The sequence below is a fragment of the Zingiber officinale genome, chromosome 10A, assembly GCF_018446385.1.
Source record: "Zingiber officinale cultivar Zhangliang chromosome 10A, Zo_v1.1, whole genome shotgun sequence".
Classification (NCBI taxonomy): Eukaryota; Viridiplantae; Streptophyta; class Magnoliopsida; order Zingiberales; family Zingiberaceae; genus Zingiber; species Zingiber officinale.
This window is the reverse complement of record NC_056004.1, coordinates 26,436,631-26,453,513: the sequence shown is the minus strand read 5'-3', so window position 1 is coordinate 26,453,513 and position 16,883 is coordinate 26,436,631. Positions and strand designations below refer to the sequence as shown.

General features: G+C 37.0%; 1 protein-coding gene and 1 long non-coding RNA gene across 2 annotated transcripts; both read right to left on the bottom strand.

The window, feature by feature from the left end:
• Nucleotides 1-2,982: 2,982 nt before the first annotated feature.
• LOC122026547 lies at nucleotides 2,983-5,342 on the bottom strand. The gene is made up of 6 exons (XM_042585285.1): nucleotides 4,682-5,342; nucleotides 3,931-4,564; nucleotides 3,781-3,834; nucleotides 3,550-3,675; nucleotides 3,438-3,477; nucleotides 2,983-3,366 (listed from the first exon to the last, which is right to left on the bottom strand). Exons 1-6 carry the CDS (start codon nucleotides 5,340-5,342, stop codon nucleotides 2,983-2,985), a joined length of 1,899 nt encoding a protein of 632 aa, XP_042441219.1.
• Nucleotides 5,343-7,656: 2,314 nt separating this feature from the next.
• On the bottom strand, nucleotides 7,657-9,500 carry LOC122027294. The gene is made up of 2 exons (XR_006124347.1): nucleotides 9,236-9,500; nucleotides 7,657-8,769 (listed from the first exon to the last, which is right to left on the bottom strand). It is a non-coding gene; the product is annotated as an uncharacterized LOC122027294 (long non-coding RNA).
• Between the last annotated feature and the right edge of the window lie 7,383 nt (nucleotides 9,501-16,883).

The following is a 16,883-nucleotide window of genomic DNA, read 5'->3' as shown; positions in this document are numbered from 1 at the left end:
TTATCTTAAACACAAGGAGACTAACACGCTCATAATAAGAAGAAGCCCAAAAATGTAATTTGGGATTGGTGCGGTAGTTCAATAATAATTCTCTAGTGGAATGAATTATTATTGATAAAATTAAGTTGTGTGTTCGGGGCGAACACGGGATGCTTAATTTTATCGGGAGACCAAAACTAATTCCTCCTCTCGGTCCCTATCGTAGCCTCTTGATTATAGAGTATTATACCCACCTATACCCACCTTCTTACCCATCCTATAGGGGGTCGGCCAAGCTAGCTTGGAGACCAAGCTAGGGCCGGCCATGTTTTGGTTCATGGGTGAATTCATGTGCCCGGCCCTAGCTTGAACTCAAGCTTAGGTGGCCGGCCCTATTAAAATAAAAAGGATTTTTATTTTTTAAAATTTTCTTATGTAGATAACATGATTTAAAAGAGAGTTTAAAAATTTAAATCTTTCCCTTTATAAGATTCTACAAAAGATTAAGAGAAGAGTTAAATCTCTTTCCTTATTTGTAGATTAAAAGGTTGATTTTAATTTTGGTAAAAACTTTCCTTTTAATCACGTTCATAATTTAAAAGAGAGTTTAAAAATTAAATATCTCTTTTATAAAGCTTCTACAAAGATTAAGAAAAGATTAGATATCTTTCCTTATTTGTAGATTGGAAGAGATTTTAATTTTTTAAAGATAACTTTCTTTTTATCCACATGTTTAAAAGAAATATTTTAATTTATAAAATTTCCTTTTTATTAACCATCATGAAGGGAAAAATTATTAGAGAAATTTTTTATAAAATTTCTGGAAACAAATTAGGAAAGTTTTAATTCTTGATTGAATTAAATTTCCTTTGCTTGGTTTAAAGTGGCCGACCACATTGTTGATGAGAAAAAAATTGTTTTTAATTAAATAAATTTTCCTTATCAATGGCAAAAGAATTAAGGAAATTTTTATTTAAATTTCCTTATTTGCCAAGGCCAAGGATTATAAAAGAGAGGGTAGAGGTGCCTTCATGGTGAATAACTCTATTATTTTTCCTCTCTTTTTATTCCTTGGTGGCCGGCCATCCTCTCCTCCTTTCTTCTCTTTGATGGCCGAACCTCATCTTTCTTGTGGAGACTCATATGGTGGCCGGATCAAGTTTAGAGAAGAAGAAGAAGAAGGAGAGAAAGAAAGCTTTGTTTCTAGCATCCCTTGGAGCATGGTGGTGGTGGCCGAACCTCTTCATCCTAGAAGATGTTTTGATAGCCGAAACTTGCAAGGAAGAAGAAGGTGCTTGGTGGTTCTCATCTCGGAAGATCGTTGCCCACACAACGTCCGAGGTTAGAAGAGGAATACGATAGAAGATCAAGAGGTCTTTCTAAAAGGTATAACTAGTATTTTTCCTTTCCGCATCATACTAGTTATTTTTGGAAATAATACCAAATACAAGAGGCTTACGATTCTAGTATTTCGAATATGTTTTTCGAAGTTGTGTTCTTTTGTTTTATTTTTCCTTGTGATTTGATTGTTCTTTTTGGTTAACTTAAAGTTATTTTAGGAAATTAAATATTAGCTTTCCATAAAAGGTTTTGTCTAGTCGGTGGTGGTTGCTCCCATATCCAAGAAGGTCATGTGCATCGCCACGTCAGTACTGGGAACCAATTATGGAAATTAATATTTAATGGAATTAATAACTTAAGGTGATTTGGATCGAACGTGTTAAGTTCCGCAGGAGATCCAAGTCTAAACCTAAAAGAACAAATAGATTAAGTTTTGGATCAAACGTGTTAAGTTTCGCAGGCGATCCAGAATTTAATTTAAAAGAACACATGGTAGCTAGGAAAAGGTTCAGACCTTTGTACAAAATTTTTGTACAGTGGAACCTCTAGGTTTTCCGAGTAGCAACCAACATCTAGAAGGCGAGAGGTTGGCGATCTAGCCAGTGATGAAGGCGGCGGCGACGACGGGAGATCGAAGACTATTAGCGGAGGCGCTATGAGGCGTAGATACGGTGGCAAAGGTGAGGAGGAGACTGGCGACGGGAGGCGTGGTCTGGCAATCGGAGAAGCGAGTGAGGGGGAGATGGCGCAGTGAAGGCACGACCAGCAAAAGCAGTGGCGCCTGAGCGTGAGAGAGGGGTGGCGACGACGGAGTCAAACAAAGCTAACTTGAGGGAGATAATGGTGTGATGCTCCTTAGCATGTATGGCTCCTGTTGTTGCCTCAGAGGACGACCGAAGGAGGGGGGGAAGAGGAGTGGAGGCTAGGGTCGGCCACGTCTACTCACGACTAGCGATGAGAAGGTTGTCAGCAAGGAAGTCAGTGTGAGAGGAGGCGGCGGAAAAAATGAAGAGCAGGCCCTGTTGGAGGGTGCCCGTCGGAGTGCTGGCGAGCTTAGGGGGTGGCAGCTGCTGGAGAAATGAGTGAGGTAGGGTGCACCCGTGTGGTGGAAAAAACGAAGCCAACCCCTTTTCTCCCTAGCGTCCTCCAACCCTAAAGGAAAAAAATAATCACCAAAATGCCCTTGCCATCCTCCACATGGCTTTCCACTTTTTATCCACCACATCATAAGTCTCCCCTTCAAATCTAGTTGAAGGAGGCGTGAGTCCGACTGACTAGACATCCTGTTGTAAAGGTTGAATCGCCTCGACTAGCTCGTCGTATAACATTGAGCGAGTGGTTGTGGCCAAGGTTGTCAAAATCGAGAGTTTAAGTAAAATCGTTGGAGTAGTTGTAAAATCGAATCGTAAGATTTTACATCATACTTTAAATTAGTTTTAAAAGAAACCTAGTATATTATTTTTAATTGATCATTTAATATTTCAATCCAAATTATAACATAAATCTACATATAGAACATTTTAATTCATATAATCATAAACTACTCATAGTTTTAACTTTTAAACTTTCAAACAACTAAATACTTGCCATGAGTACACAACATAAACATAAATTCAAGTCTAAAACTTAAGTCCAAAAATAAATACAACATAAGATAACAAATTAATATAAATCATCCATAGACAAGTGCAAATAATCACTTTCGTCGCTATCATTGTCACCATCACTACCATCATTAGCATGATGAACAATACTAGAAATATCGTCAGCACCACCTGTAACATTTCCACTCCCTTCTTCATAAACTAGATGGATTGGCTCCACATCATGACCATCAACTTCATTGATTTGATCCAAATCCTCTCCATCATCTCCATCTATGTGATCATTTTCCTCAGTTATACATTCATCATCTGATGAGAGGTCATCAATGGTAAATAGCTCTTCTTTCTTTGACTTCCTGTTGATCATCTTCATATTGGACATAACAAAAACCAAGTCATTCATCTTCTTTTGCTGCAATCGGTTTCTTTTCTTTGTATGAACCTAAAATTATAAAAATAATTATATTCACATATGACAAAAAAATAAACTAAATAGTATATATAAATTATTACCATCTCAAATGCACTCCAATTACGTTCACATCCAGATGAGCTACAAGTCAAACTAATAACTCGAATGACAAACTTCTGTAATTCAGGGCACCCATCACCATAAGAATCTCACCATGCTGCAGGTGTTTTTTTGTCCCTTGCTACTATCGCAGCATTAATACCAAATACCCCTTTTGCACTTTTGAAGTCCTCAATTTGAATATCTATCTTATCTCTATCACTTTGAGAAGTAACCAACCTATCCAAGCACTGATAGAGATTAAGTTTCAACTCCATACTTACTTTAAAATCTGGGCTATATTGGTATTGTGGATTAAGAAAATAAGCAGCAGCATGTAATGACCTGTGTAGCTGAAGTTCCCATCTTTCATCTATGATATTCAATATTAACTGAAACCTAAAATGGACAATATGATTTTATATGTCAATAAACTAAAATAAATTATTGATGATAATAGATAATAAATTAATGAAATGTAAAAATGTGTCTTACTTTCTCTTCACATTATTTAAATTGGCTTGTATTTGTTCTTTGGCACAATCCATTGCATTGTAAATGAAACCCATAGCTGGTTTCTCTTCTGAGTCAACCAATCGAAGAACTTTAATTAAAGGAATAGCAGCCTTTAGACATACAACCACATTATGCCAAAACTTACTATCCGAGATAGTTTGCTCAACACACTTTCCTTCATTTGTTTTAGCAAATCTACTTGTCTTCCATGATTGGGATGAGAACATTGTCATTAGAAAGACCTTCAATTCTTTGAAACAACTCAAAGTTAAGTAAGCAGTTGCAAATCGTGTAGTGGCTGGTCGAATCAAATCTCTACTCTTTGTAAAATGTCTCAACATGGAAATGAGTAAAGTCCTTGAATAAATGTAAGTAGCAACCCTCCTTGCTTTGGTAATAGTTTCTTTGTGAACTTCCAATTTCTTCTCAAAATCTTCAAGAATCAAGTCAATGCAATGAGCTGCACAAGGAGTCCAATAGAGATTTTTCCTTTTTTCAATCAACATCTCACTAGCAGCTTTGTAGTTTGCAGCATTATCAGTGATTACTTGAACCACATTTTCTCCACCAACTTCATCTATGATCTCATCTAACATCTCAAAAACCTTTTTTGCTATTTTTGAGACATTGGATGTATCAATAAATTTCAAAAACACAGTTCCCCTTGGACTATTTACCAAGAAATTGCAAATTGAACGCCTTTTTTATCTGTCCATCGACAGGACTGAACATCCTATTTTTTTCCATTCAGCTTTGTACACCTCAAGCAACTCCTTAGTTTGATTCACTTCCTTCTTCAACAACGTCTCTCTCACTTCATGATACGTGGGAGCCTTGAATCCACATCCATATCTCCCAACAAGCTCAAACATTTTTTGAAATGACGGATGCTTGACACAATTAAAAGGAATAGCACATCCATATATGAACCGAGCAATCTCTTGACAAGCTTCATCTCGCAATTCCTTCTTCATCATTTGGTTAATGGTAGCTTGAGTGCTACCAAAATTACTGCCTTTTTTACTTCTAGAAAATGTATCCATTTTCATTTTCCCCTTGTCTGTTGCCTTTGGTAAAGGCTCTTCATCATCCGAATCATCAATCCCATAACTTTTTCTCTTTCTTTTGTCAGCAACTTTAGCAAGTTTATCCACAATTGACTGCATTTTGTTCTTCACATTATCAGAAACAGTTAAACAAGGCTCCACATCTCTATGAGTGCCGGCCAAGTGATGCTTGAATCGAAAAATACCATCGTTGAATGTTTTGTCACAATATTTGCACTTGACCTTTTTTGAGTTGTTCTCTACATCAACTCCATGCTGCCATCCTATATCAGTTCTACTTCCTGAAGCATTTTTTTCCTTAGTCTTTGAAGTTGTAGATGACATTTCTATCTTAAAAGAATATCAAAATCAAAACTTAATAAATTGAATATCAAATATCATTTAGCTCGCGACAAACCCGACATTTTGCTACAATCAACACTTACTTGAGATCAGCGAGAGTCACAAGTCACAGCAGACCTGACATTTAACCTATTCTTCCCACAATATTGAGCGATGGAGAGTGGAGACGACGACACGGAGGAGACGACGGCATGGAGAAGACAGCGTGGAGACGACGGTGTGGAGAAGACGGCGTGGGGACGACGATGTGGAAAAGCAGTTCGGCGACGTTGTGGCGAGGGTTTATGTTTGGCAAAGGTTTGTGTTCTGTTCGGCGAAAAGCAGTTCGACTTGATTTTATCTGTTTTTTTTTTTCATTTTTCTGCTTCACCAAAATGACAAGATTTTGTCTAAAATGCCCTCATTTTAGTAATGACTTAAACTCGATAAAAGCATTCTCAAAATCGCATTTTGACGAGTTTACATACGATTTTACGATTTTAATACGATTTTACTTTAATACACGATTTTGTCACATTTTAACTCGATTTTCGCAAGTAAACTCGCGATTTTGTACGAGTTTACGAGTCAAAACGCGATTTTGACAACATTGGTTGTGGCAATACCGAGCAAGTGGTGATAATGGTATTGAGCGAGCGGCGATAGCGATGCCAAGTTAATCATGAAAACAGAACTATTGCTTGGTTTCTCTCACTATGACTTGTCCAGATATTGCATATATTATTCATGTGGTTAGTAAATTTGTCGCTGCACCAACTATAATTCATTGGGCTACTGTTATTCATATTCTCAGGTATCTTCGAGGCACTCAATTTCAAAGTCTTTTATTTTCTTCTACTTCATCTCTGGAACTGCATGCATACTCTGATGCTGATTGGGCTGGTGATCCTATAGATCACAAATCTACCACTGGCTTCTACGTTTTTCTTGGTGATTCCCTCATTTCTTAGAAGAGTAAGAAACAAGATATTATTTCTAGATCTTCCTCAGAAGTTTAGTATCGTGTCATGACCTCAACTACTTGTGAGGTAATTTAGTTGTGTTGGTTGCTTGTGATATGAGTATCTTTCTTTATCAACCTACTCCGTTATATTATGATAATCAGAGTATTATTCAAATTACTTGTAATATAATTCAGTTTTTCATGAACGGACGAAACATATTGAAATTGATTGTCACATTACTCATCATCATCTTCAGATTAGCACCATCATATTACGTTTTGTTCCTTCGAATTTACAGATTGCTGATATATTTATCAAGACATATTTCACTTCATACTTTCGTTTCTTATTTAACAAATTCTCAATACTTATAGTTGTAGTATCGTGAGTTTGAGGGAATATTAGATTATATATATTTATTTATTTATAATTTTTAAGATAATTTATTTTTCTTTCTTTTTCTATTTAGTATTTAAGATTTCTTAAATTAACTATATAAAAATTTATATTCTATATTTCTAACCATTAATTTTAAATTTAATATTATAGCTAACTTTTTTTTTCTTAATTTCTATCAACTATTTATTTATCAATGACGATGTGTTCCTCGCACATGAATATGGGCCTAGTAAATAGTGTTATATATTCTTAGGTGGGTACTATATGTTGAATAGGCATCATGACGTGAAGGTTGAAGTAGAAGATAGAGACATCCATTGGGAACTTGATATCATTTAACACATGTACTACATTTGCAATTTCGTGGATCACGAATGTCAACATCATCACAACCTTCCTTTGAAGCTCTCGTGTTAAAAAAAAAAAAAACAAAAAAAAACCTTAGAAGCTCTCGTGTAGTCCTTATCCACTAGTTGCTGTCTATATTATTAGTTTATAGATAAACTTCGCCACTTTTATACATGCTTGGACGTCAATGGCCAGATCATGATTGATTTCAAACAAAAGTAGTTTTATATTAACCCTCTCATTCTGGGGTGTATCTAATTTTTTTCTCAACATCTCACGACGATAAAGAACATTTAAAGTGCGTGATCGCATTTTTGCATCAATTGAGCCTCAATGACAAAACTAACTTAACGGAATTGGCAGGATAAGCTAGCATGCTCTGGAATGACCAGGGCAAATATGAATGAGCTACGTGAACAATAAGTTGGGATGACTTATTCCAAATTTGAAGTTGTATTCTAGACTTGAGTTGAATTTGATAAAGAAAACCAAATGGCAAATGGAGATCACTGAATAAATACTCAGTACGGTACAGATTCCTTGTTAAAACTATCCAGCGCAAGTAGTTGTAAACATAGTCCTATAATGTATATGATAAACCAGACTTGATCAATTTAGATCAAAGTATTTACATGCAGAATATTGAGTAGATTTACAACTAAACTCATCAATACCTTTCCTCTCTGCTCTTACATTGATGCTAACCTCATGCCCACTTATTTATTACTTGCAACTACCCTAAAACCCGTACCTCAAGAAGGAAACTTCTTTTTCCAGCATTCATGATAAACAATTATTCTCACCAAACTTTTTCTGCTGTAACTCTGTATATCAGGGTTCTTATATGATGCTGAAGGATAAAGTCTGTCTCTCTTCTGTTTACAAAACACCAAAATCCTTCCTGGGGATTTACAAAACATCAAAACTGCATATTTGCACTCTGTTTTTCTTTTTTTCTTTCAGGAGCATCTGGATTCTTAGCTGGAGCTATTTATCTGCTTGTTGCAAACCCTACGACTACACTCATCCATATATCATCCTCCAAAGGCACTATGCCAAAGCCCTCTTAGTCATGTTGATCACTAACAGAGTAGAAACAGCTCCTCTTCTTAATTTGATGGCACCTACCAAGAATATGTTCACAGCTAGCATATGCTTTGTATTCTGGGAGGACTATTTTGATATAATTCAAACCAATGAAGGAACGTATATCAAACTCTTACAACATGTCTATAGGCAAGAGGGTGCAATGTTACGTACGTCTGTAGGCATAAAAGCTAGAATCATAAGCACAATGAGAAGGCCAATGGGAAGTAGAAGCAACAAGGAAGGCGGAGGAGGCAAGGGAGGTAGTATGAGAGGAAGTATCAACAGTGATGCAGTGAAGAAGAGGAGTAGCAGAAAAGATTCCAAGCTGAAATAGGTGTTTGGATAAGATTTGTGGTCTTGCTCTTGTGATTGAGCTTTTGAATGCCTCATGCCTGAACTGGTTGCCATTCTGCTTCCTCTATTTCTGCTTTCCATTTTATCTTCCCAGCCGCGAGCTTCAACTATCGCTAAAAGATTGATCGGTACTCTTGATTGAGTACAATTCAAAACACCAATACATTTACTTTGATTGCAGGCTTTGTTTAATAATCTCGAGCCAAGATCAGGAGTTTGAAGGTATGCATGCTTCTTAATCTGAGATCTGAGATCGGAAAGAAGACTGAAGTTGCCTGTTAACGACGACCAGAAGAGTGAGGTTAGCTTAGCTCTCTCTCAATATGATCATAGATTCACAACTTGATTTGTCTGCACTACAAAAAATTTTCTAAAATGGCACTGAATCCCTGAAAAGGACTTTCTATCCAATCTCACATAATAGAAAAAACAGGAAACCCAAAATTAAGACGGTTAGAACAATTTCTTACTATTAGAAAATTAATGAAAAACATCACTGAAAATCGGTAATATCTTGGTCTTTAATTTGTACCAAGTTCATTAAAAATAAAGCTTCTTTTGGGGACCTACATCTATATATATATATATATATATATATATATATATATATATATAATCAAATAACTTCATAGAGAAAAATATTCAAGCAATGAGATAAAGATGGAGTTATTGGATCCTCGAGCAATAAACTATGAAAAAGAAGGTACGCTTATAGAACTATGGTGGCAATTAAATACGCACCTTGTTATCTTTTCCCACACCCCGGAACAGGCCCGCTTATGGTTCTCTATCTAGCAGTGGAAGAAGAGCACAAAGAGGGGGAAAAATTAACTAAAGACGAGGATTTCTGAAAGGTTGGGAGAAGAGAGACTTGAGAGGTGATACAAGGAATTATCTTGCCTTCTGGTGGCTGCCTTTATTAGCTGCGTTGGGTGAGAAGCCATGTGTCTCAGTGCAGATACTCAATATATAGGTGCAGATACACTGCATCCCATATTTTTTTCAAGACTCAGGAGTGATTCCCATGCAACTTGGGCGGTGGTGGGTCATGCTAATACTTAAGTTTTAATGGAAACAATGTACGAGTGACGCTTGAGGTTCGTCTCCCCTGGCCACATGCGCTTGTGCCATCCCCCTGTCCCTTTCCAGTCTCCAAGAACCAGAACGCACCACCAGTCAAAATAGCTGAATCCCTCATCAGGCATGTCCTTCGCCTTCTTATGGCTTTGTGGTGAGGATTACAGTCGCTGAGAGACATTGATCCATCGTCCGAATCTCAAGTGCATGCAACTGCGACTGTCCCTGATGTATTCGTTCGTCACCGTTTGACGCCTGACATTTGGATGTTATCAACATGCGTGCTATTAGAATATATCAATTCGTGTTTAAATGAATTAAATTGAGTTGGATTTTATGTTATTTATTTTTTTTAAATAAGACAATCGAGTTAAACAGAATCTAATTTTTTTTAAAAGAAATATTAAAATGGTGGTTCAATTTTAATTTAATTTTTAAAATTTAGTTTGAGTTTAATTTTTTTATAAATTTTAAATTTATTTAATTGATTAGTGGAGTAAGTTCTTATACAAAATGACAGTTAGACCTGTTATAGTATATGACGATGAATATTAAGTTATAACTTGAATACATGAACAGAAGATAAAATTATAAATATGAGGATGTTACGATGGATGTATATACATACGAGGATAAATAGAATAAAAAATGAGCGAGAGTAGGAGTTGCATCTCTTGATGAAAATTTTCGAGAGATACGTTTAAGATGGTACAGATATATATTTAGACGATCAATAAATGTTCTAATTAGACAATGTTTAACTATGATAAATACGTACAGAAGAATAAATTTATTTAAGTATAGATTATGATATAGTAAGGGAGAGATGATGATTAGTGAGTTTAATTATAAGTTTGTTGGTTTATTTTGAAAGTTTATTTATATATAATTTTGATAAGTTTTATTAGTTACTATTTTATCTAATATATTTATTTAATTATTATATATATATTGAACAAATTTATCAAAATGAAAATCAAACTTCTATGAATCTTTAATTCGGAGAAACAATCTGTTTTCAATACAGAATATCTGCTTGAACTATTCTATAATTGTGTTCACTGATCCAACCTCTTTGTACTTATGCCCATCGAGAAAAAGGATGGAAAAAACAATGCATAATTTACTGATTTTGATCGGATCGTTAAAATAGAAAGCTTTGAGAATTTGATCTATTTCATGTCATTTTTTTTGTCAAATGTATTAATAAAATAAGTTCTTGCATAATGCACATGCAATAAACTGCCACTTTCTTGCATTCCTCTAATCTTGACATTTTCTATTTAGAAATTCAGCCCCCCTTTCCCTTTCATCCAAACTTATGAACAAGGCTTCAACATGAGCATAAAAAGTTGAAAAGTCATAATTGTGTGAGGAGAATACAAAGAACATGGAAAGTTCAAGGCAGAGAACGTGGCTAAACAAAGGATCTATTCAACCGAATTAAATGAGGAAGCTAAGGGGTCATCATGCTAAAAACAAATTGAAAAGTCTTAGGTGGACTGCAGAGAGAAGGGGAGAAAGTTCAAGGTTTGGAAGGTGGCTAAGCAAAGAAGACCCGGACCCTTTTGATTCTGATCAGTAGCTATGGCACATTATTTGCAGACATGCAGTTGATTTCCTAAAATCATGTGGGAAAAACTATCTCGACGACTCATTGATGAGAACAATCAAAACATGCAGAGCAGCCCTTTGTTAACGGTCTCAAAAATGCTCCTCCCAAAAATTACAGATAAAATTATAAGAAAATAGCTAACAGATCTGTTGGTACAGCAGGCAGATAAGGGAGAGGGTGAATTATCTATCATAAAAATAAATCATTTTCTCAATCCTTTAATTAGTAGTCCAATAATAATAATAATAATAAAAATAACAACTTAAGAAGAATAGGTAAAATATCAGAGTTTTATTTGATTACAACTTAGATGGTTGTTAATCTAAGAGGTTGAAAAATACTAGAAGATCTTCTTTGTTGAAGGCGAAGAAACCTTTACACACGTTGATAACTCAAATATTTTACTAATTGAGACTAATAAATAAAAAAAATGAAGTTTAATCTAACAAAGATTTTGGAACCTAATATAGGAACCTACTGAATTTATTAAAAATTTTAGAGGTACATATTAAAAATTTTGGAGGTTCCTACCTACTACGGATTTTCCAAATTTATCCTTGGTAATTTCTTATGTACAAATTAATTCTACCATTATTTTTTAATGCTAATTTTTGAAAGATATTCAAACTTAAATATGCATAGTCATTTTCTAGTTTTTCTATTTGTGCTTTCAATTTGTCATTTTCTAACTTTAGATTATCAAACATGTCTAAGGGGCCTGACTTTGCTAAGTTTAATTTTAACCTAGCATTATTATTTTTTTTCTAATAATTGTACTATGTTCTTTGAAAGCATTTTAATGAATTGGAAAGACTGTTTGGGAGAAAGTGTACTTACCTCACTTACCTCATGTTCTGATGCTCCCCCTTCATCGCAACTTTCTTCTGAAGATCCCCCCTTCATTGATGCTCATCTCTGAGCTGCTTTCATCTTCTCCTTGGTGGTCTGCCATTAGAGCTAGTCTGGCGTAGGCTTCAATCTCAGACTTGAAGGATGATGATTCATCCCATGTGACCTTCAGATTCTTGTGCTTTGATTTTGTTGGCATGACTTTGCTAAGTTTAATTTTAACCTAGCATTATTTTTTTTCTAATAATTGTACTATGTTCTTTGAAAGCATTTTAATGAATTGGAAAGACTGTTTGGGAGAAAGTGTACTTACCTCACTTACCTTGTGTTCTGATGCTCCCCCTTCATCGCAACTTTCTTCTAAAGATCCCCCCCTTCATTGATGCTCATCTCTGAGCTGCTTTCATCTTCTCCTTGGTGGTCTGCCATTAGAGCTAGTCTGGTGTAGGCTTCAATCTCGGACTTGAAGGATTATGATTCATCCCATGTGACCTTCAGATTCTTGTGCTTTGATTTTGTTGGTCTTTTACTCCTGTCCTTCTCCTTCTTCTTCAATTCGGAGCAATCGTCCTTGATGTGCCTTCTCCTTGGCAGTTGTAGCATCAAACATTCCTTTTGCTCCGAAAGTGCTTTCTCACTTGCGACTTATTAAATTTATTAGATTTAATAAATTTTCTACATTTTCTTACCATTAGGGCTACTTCGTCTTTATCAATTGACAATTCGGAGTCTGGATCGTTGATTCTTGCCTTCAGGGTGATGTTCTATCTAGGTTCCTTTGATTTTGCACATCTAGATTCGCGAAGTTCCAAAGTGGAAAATAAACTTTCTAATGTGCTTACTTCTAGATCTTTAGAAATATAATAGGAGTCAACAATTGAGGACCATTCGGGTTGTTGGTTGCTACTCGGAATATCGTACTGGTTCCCTGTACAAAAATTTTGTACAAGTCCCGAACCTTTCCTAACAACCTATTGTGTTCTTTAGAAATTAAATTTGGAATCGCAAACAGAACTTAACATTATTGATTCCAAATTCAACTTATCTGTTCTTAGAGGTTTAGACTTGGATCGCAAACGATGCTTAATATTATTAATCCAAATCCACCCATGTTACAAAGTTAATTAAATATTTATTTCAGAGTTCGACTTCTAGGTTAAACATGGCGAGGTACTAGGCCTTCTTGGGTATAGGATCATCCACCACTTTCTAGACAAAACCTTTCAACAAAATTTAATATTTAATCTCCTTATAGTAACCCTAGGTTTAACCATAAGAACAATCGAATCACAAGATCGAAAAACAAAAGAAACACAAAATTGAAACATAAATTTGATTGCCTAGAATCGTTAGCCTCTTGTGTTTGGTAATTTAAAATCCAGACAAAGAAAACTAGCATGATGCGGAATAAGACAACTAGTTATACCTTTCCTTGTAGCTAAAGACCTCTTGATTTTCTGTTATATTCCTCACCTCCTCTTGGACGTCGTGTGGGCGACGATCTACCAAGATGAATTCCACCGGGACCACTTCTTCTTCTCCAAGACTCTTGAGCCATCAAAGGATGCCAAAATAGGAAATTTTCTTCTCTTCTTCTTCCTCTCCAAGCAGCCGACCACCAAGATGATGAAGCTTGAAGAACCGCCGGCCTTAAAGGAAAAAAACAAAAGAGAAGAGCATGGAAGAGATTCGGCCACCAAGGAATCAAGGCTTGTGTGCCACCGACCCTTAAAGAAACAATAAGGGTGCTGACCACACAATGAAGAGAGGAGAAAGCCTAGGTTGTGTTTATCTCATGAGGCACCCTCTCCATCTCTTTTATAATCCTTGATCTTGGCAAAAAAGGAAAGTTTAATTAAAATTTCCTTTTCTTCTTCCTATGGTCGGCCACATCATGGAGTCTAAAAAGGAAAAAAATTTACAACAAAAAATTAAAGCTTCCTTTTAAACCATGATGTCTACAAAAAGAAAAGTTTTAAATATAATTAAAACTTCCTTATTTGTAGTCTCCCTTTAAAAGAGGAAATTTTAATAACAATTAAAATCTCTCTTTTTAAATTTCCTATTGCACATGATAATAAAGGAAAGTTTTAAAAATTAATCTCTCTCTTTTAAAACATGTAGACAACTACAAAAAAGGAAAGATTAATTAAAACTTCTTTTTTTAAATCATGGTTACAAAAAAGGAGAGTTTTATCAAAAATTAAAATCTTTCTTTTAAACATTATAGACAACTATAAATAAGGAAAGATTTTAACAAAATTAAAATCTCTCTTTAATCTTTTGTAGATAGCTATAAAAGGAAAGATTTTAAAATCTAAAACTTTCTTTTTAAAACCATGAAGATGACTATAAAAGGAAATTTTAAAAATAAAATTTCTCTTTTAAATCTCTTTCATGAATGACTACAAAAGAAAAGATTTTAACAAAAATAAAATCTCCCTTTAATCCTATGTGGCCGATCCCATGCTTAGACGCTAAGCATGGTTTGGCCGGCTACTACTTGGGCTCCAAGCTTATGCTTGGCCGGTCCCCTTTCTCCAAGCAAGGTTGTGTCTGGCCCATTACTTGGATAAGAAGTGGACTTAGTGGATACAAGGTTTTATAGAGGTTACTGTTGATACAGTCTGACCTGGCTGTTGTTTTGATGTTGACACGGATTTAAGTTTGTATCAGATATTAATTAGACTCAGACTGATTAATGATCAAGGTTGATCATGTGAAGAGGAAAAGTCCAAGTACGGATACTTGGCTCGCGAAGTCGGAGAGGGCTCGGCAGCTCGTTCTCCGGACTAGGTCAGAGAGGGCTCGGTAGCTCGTTCTCTGGACCGGACGAAGTCGGAGAGAGCTCGGCAGCTCGTTCTCCGGACTAGGTCAGAGAGGGCTCGGTAGCTCGTTCTCTGGACCGGACGAAGTCGGAGAGGGCTCGGTAGCTCGTTCTCCGGACTAGGTCAGAGAGGGCTCGGTAGCTCGTTCTCTGGACCGGACGAAGTCGAAAAGGGCTCGGCAGCTCGTTCTCCGGACTAGGTCAGAGAGGGCTTGGTAGCTCGTTCTCTGGACCAGAAAGACGTTAGGGTTTAGGGCTGGGAGGCTCTAAAACTAACACAGGGACATTGGATCGGTCTGTTGACCGATCCAGTGATATTTCGGTTGACTGGATCGGTCGACAGACCGATCCAGTGATACCTTAAGTGAACTGATCGATCTCGTGACCGATCAGTAACCACACAGAAGCAATCTGTGGATTATCTGATCGGTCTCGTGACTGATCAGTAACCACACAGAAACAATCTGTGGACTATCTGATCGGTCTGGTGACCGATCAGAAGCAATTTGTGGGCTATCAGATCGGGACCTGGACCGATCAGAAGGATGCGATGGGATTCAAAGAGATAGGGGGGATCGGTCCACAGACCGATCAGAATCATCCCAGACCGATCAGGGTGTGTCCTGATCGGTCCGGAAGGCTATGGATTGGTCTATAGACCGATCCACAACAATGTTGTTTCTCTTCTGCTGTTTCTCTGCGATTTCTGATTCACCTGATCAAATCATCTGTTGTGAGATTTTTTAGTTACAGGTTGCAGGTGTCGTGCCAGTGCTTAATTTCAAATTAAGCTCCATCAGAAGAATAAGACTAAGTATCCTTTCTGCTGTGTTTCACTGCAAGTGGTGCAATTCGAGCGTCAATGTTCATTGGCTGCGACAGCTTGATTCTTGCTTATTGGTTCGAGCTCAGAGACACCAGTGAAGACCATGGATGGTATTGGTGTGAGTTCAGAGAACCAGATGAGGAGGAAGAGTGATTGGCGAAGCTTGAGTTGATCGCAGTGATTCGATACAGGTGACAACGATTCGGCTCTGGCTGAAGACAGTGAGAAAGCAGAGGGATAAGAAGAAGGAAGAAGAGAGGTTTTTGGTAACGAAAGGTTTTTGAAATTCTCTGTGAATCGAAGCAAGAGGCTGTGTATTGTTGAGCTCTTGGCCGAGGAATTCCTTCTGTCTTTGCGTTGTGCTTCGTGGCTGTAAGTTCATTTGTTCATTCTGTCAGCCACAAAACTCTGTAAGTCTTGTGCTTCATTTCAAATCATTTCTGTGACTTTGTGGAGAGGTTACTCCACCGAGAAGGAGAAATACTTAGCCAGAATTTGTCCGGGGTGTGATCTACCGAAAGATCAAGGGATTTTGTTCGAGGAGTAGGGGCAAGTTATCCCCGAACCTCGTACATACTTGTGTAATCTGTGGGTTGTGTTTTCTTTCCTTGCACCAGTTTTCTTTTTATTTATTTCCGCTGTGCTAACAAGATTTTGTGAGGAAATTGACTGAGTTTTAGTGGAGGCTATTCACCCCCCCCCCCCTCTCTAGCCATCCGAAGGTCCTAACAAGTGGTATCAGAGCAAGGCGCTCTTCATCCGGATTAACACCCTAAAGAGCAAGAAGATGGCTATGAAGGAAGGTTTCAGCACCAATCGTCCACCCTACTTCGACGGAGCGGACTTCCAATATTGGAAGAGCCGTATGGAGTATTATCTCAAGACCGATATCTCCATGTGGTTCTCGGTCAAGGAAGTATTCACACCTCCGAAGGACGAAGAAGGTAAGGAACTAGAATCGTCGAGGTGGTCCACCGAGCAAACTCACAAGGGACAAGCCGATGCCAAGGCGGTGGTCACTCTACAATGTGGGATAGCCAAATATCAACTTGTCAAGGTAGGTCCATTTGTGAGTGCAAAAGATTTGTGGAACAAGCTCATTGAGCTCCAAGAAGGAACCCGAAACTCTCGGATCGCCAAGAGAGACTTGTTCCTAAATCAACTACAAAATCTCACCATGAAGGAGAACGAAACG

What these genes read in the sequence shown, in the direction of transcription:
- LOC122026547 (XM_042585285.1), bottom strand. Translation starts at nt 5,342, where the DNA reads ATGTCATCTACAACTTCAAAGACTAAGGAAAAAAATGCTTCAGGAAGT. An exon ending in TGGGAACTTCAGCTACACAG is followed by an intron (nt 3,676 to 3,780) that starts GTCATTACATGC and finishes GTGCTTGGATAG; the next exon opens with GTTGGTTACTTCTCAAAGTG. An exon ending in AAAAAAACACCTGCAGCATG is followed by an intron (nt 3,478 to 3,549) that starts GTGAGATTCTTA and finishes TTTGACTTGTAG; the next exon opens with CTCATCTGGATGTGAACGTA.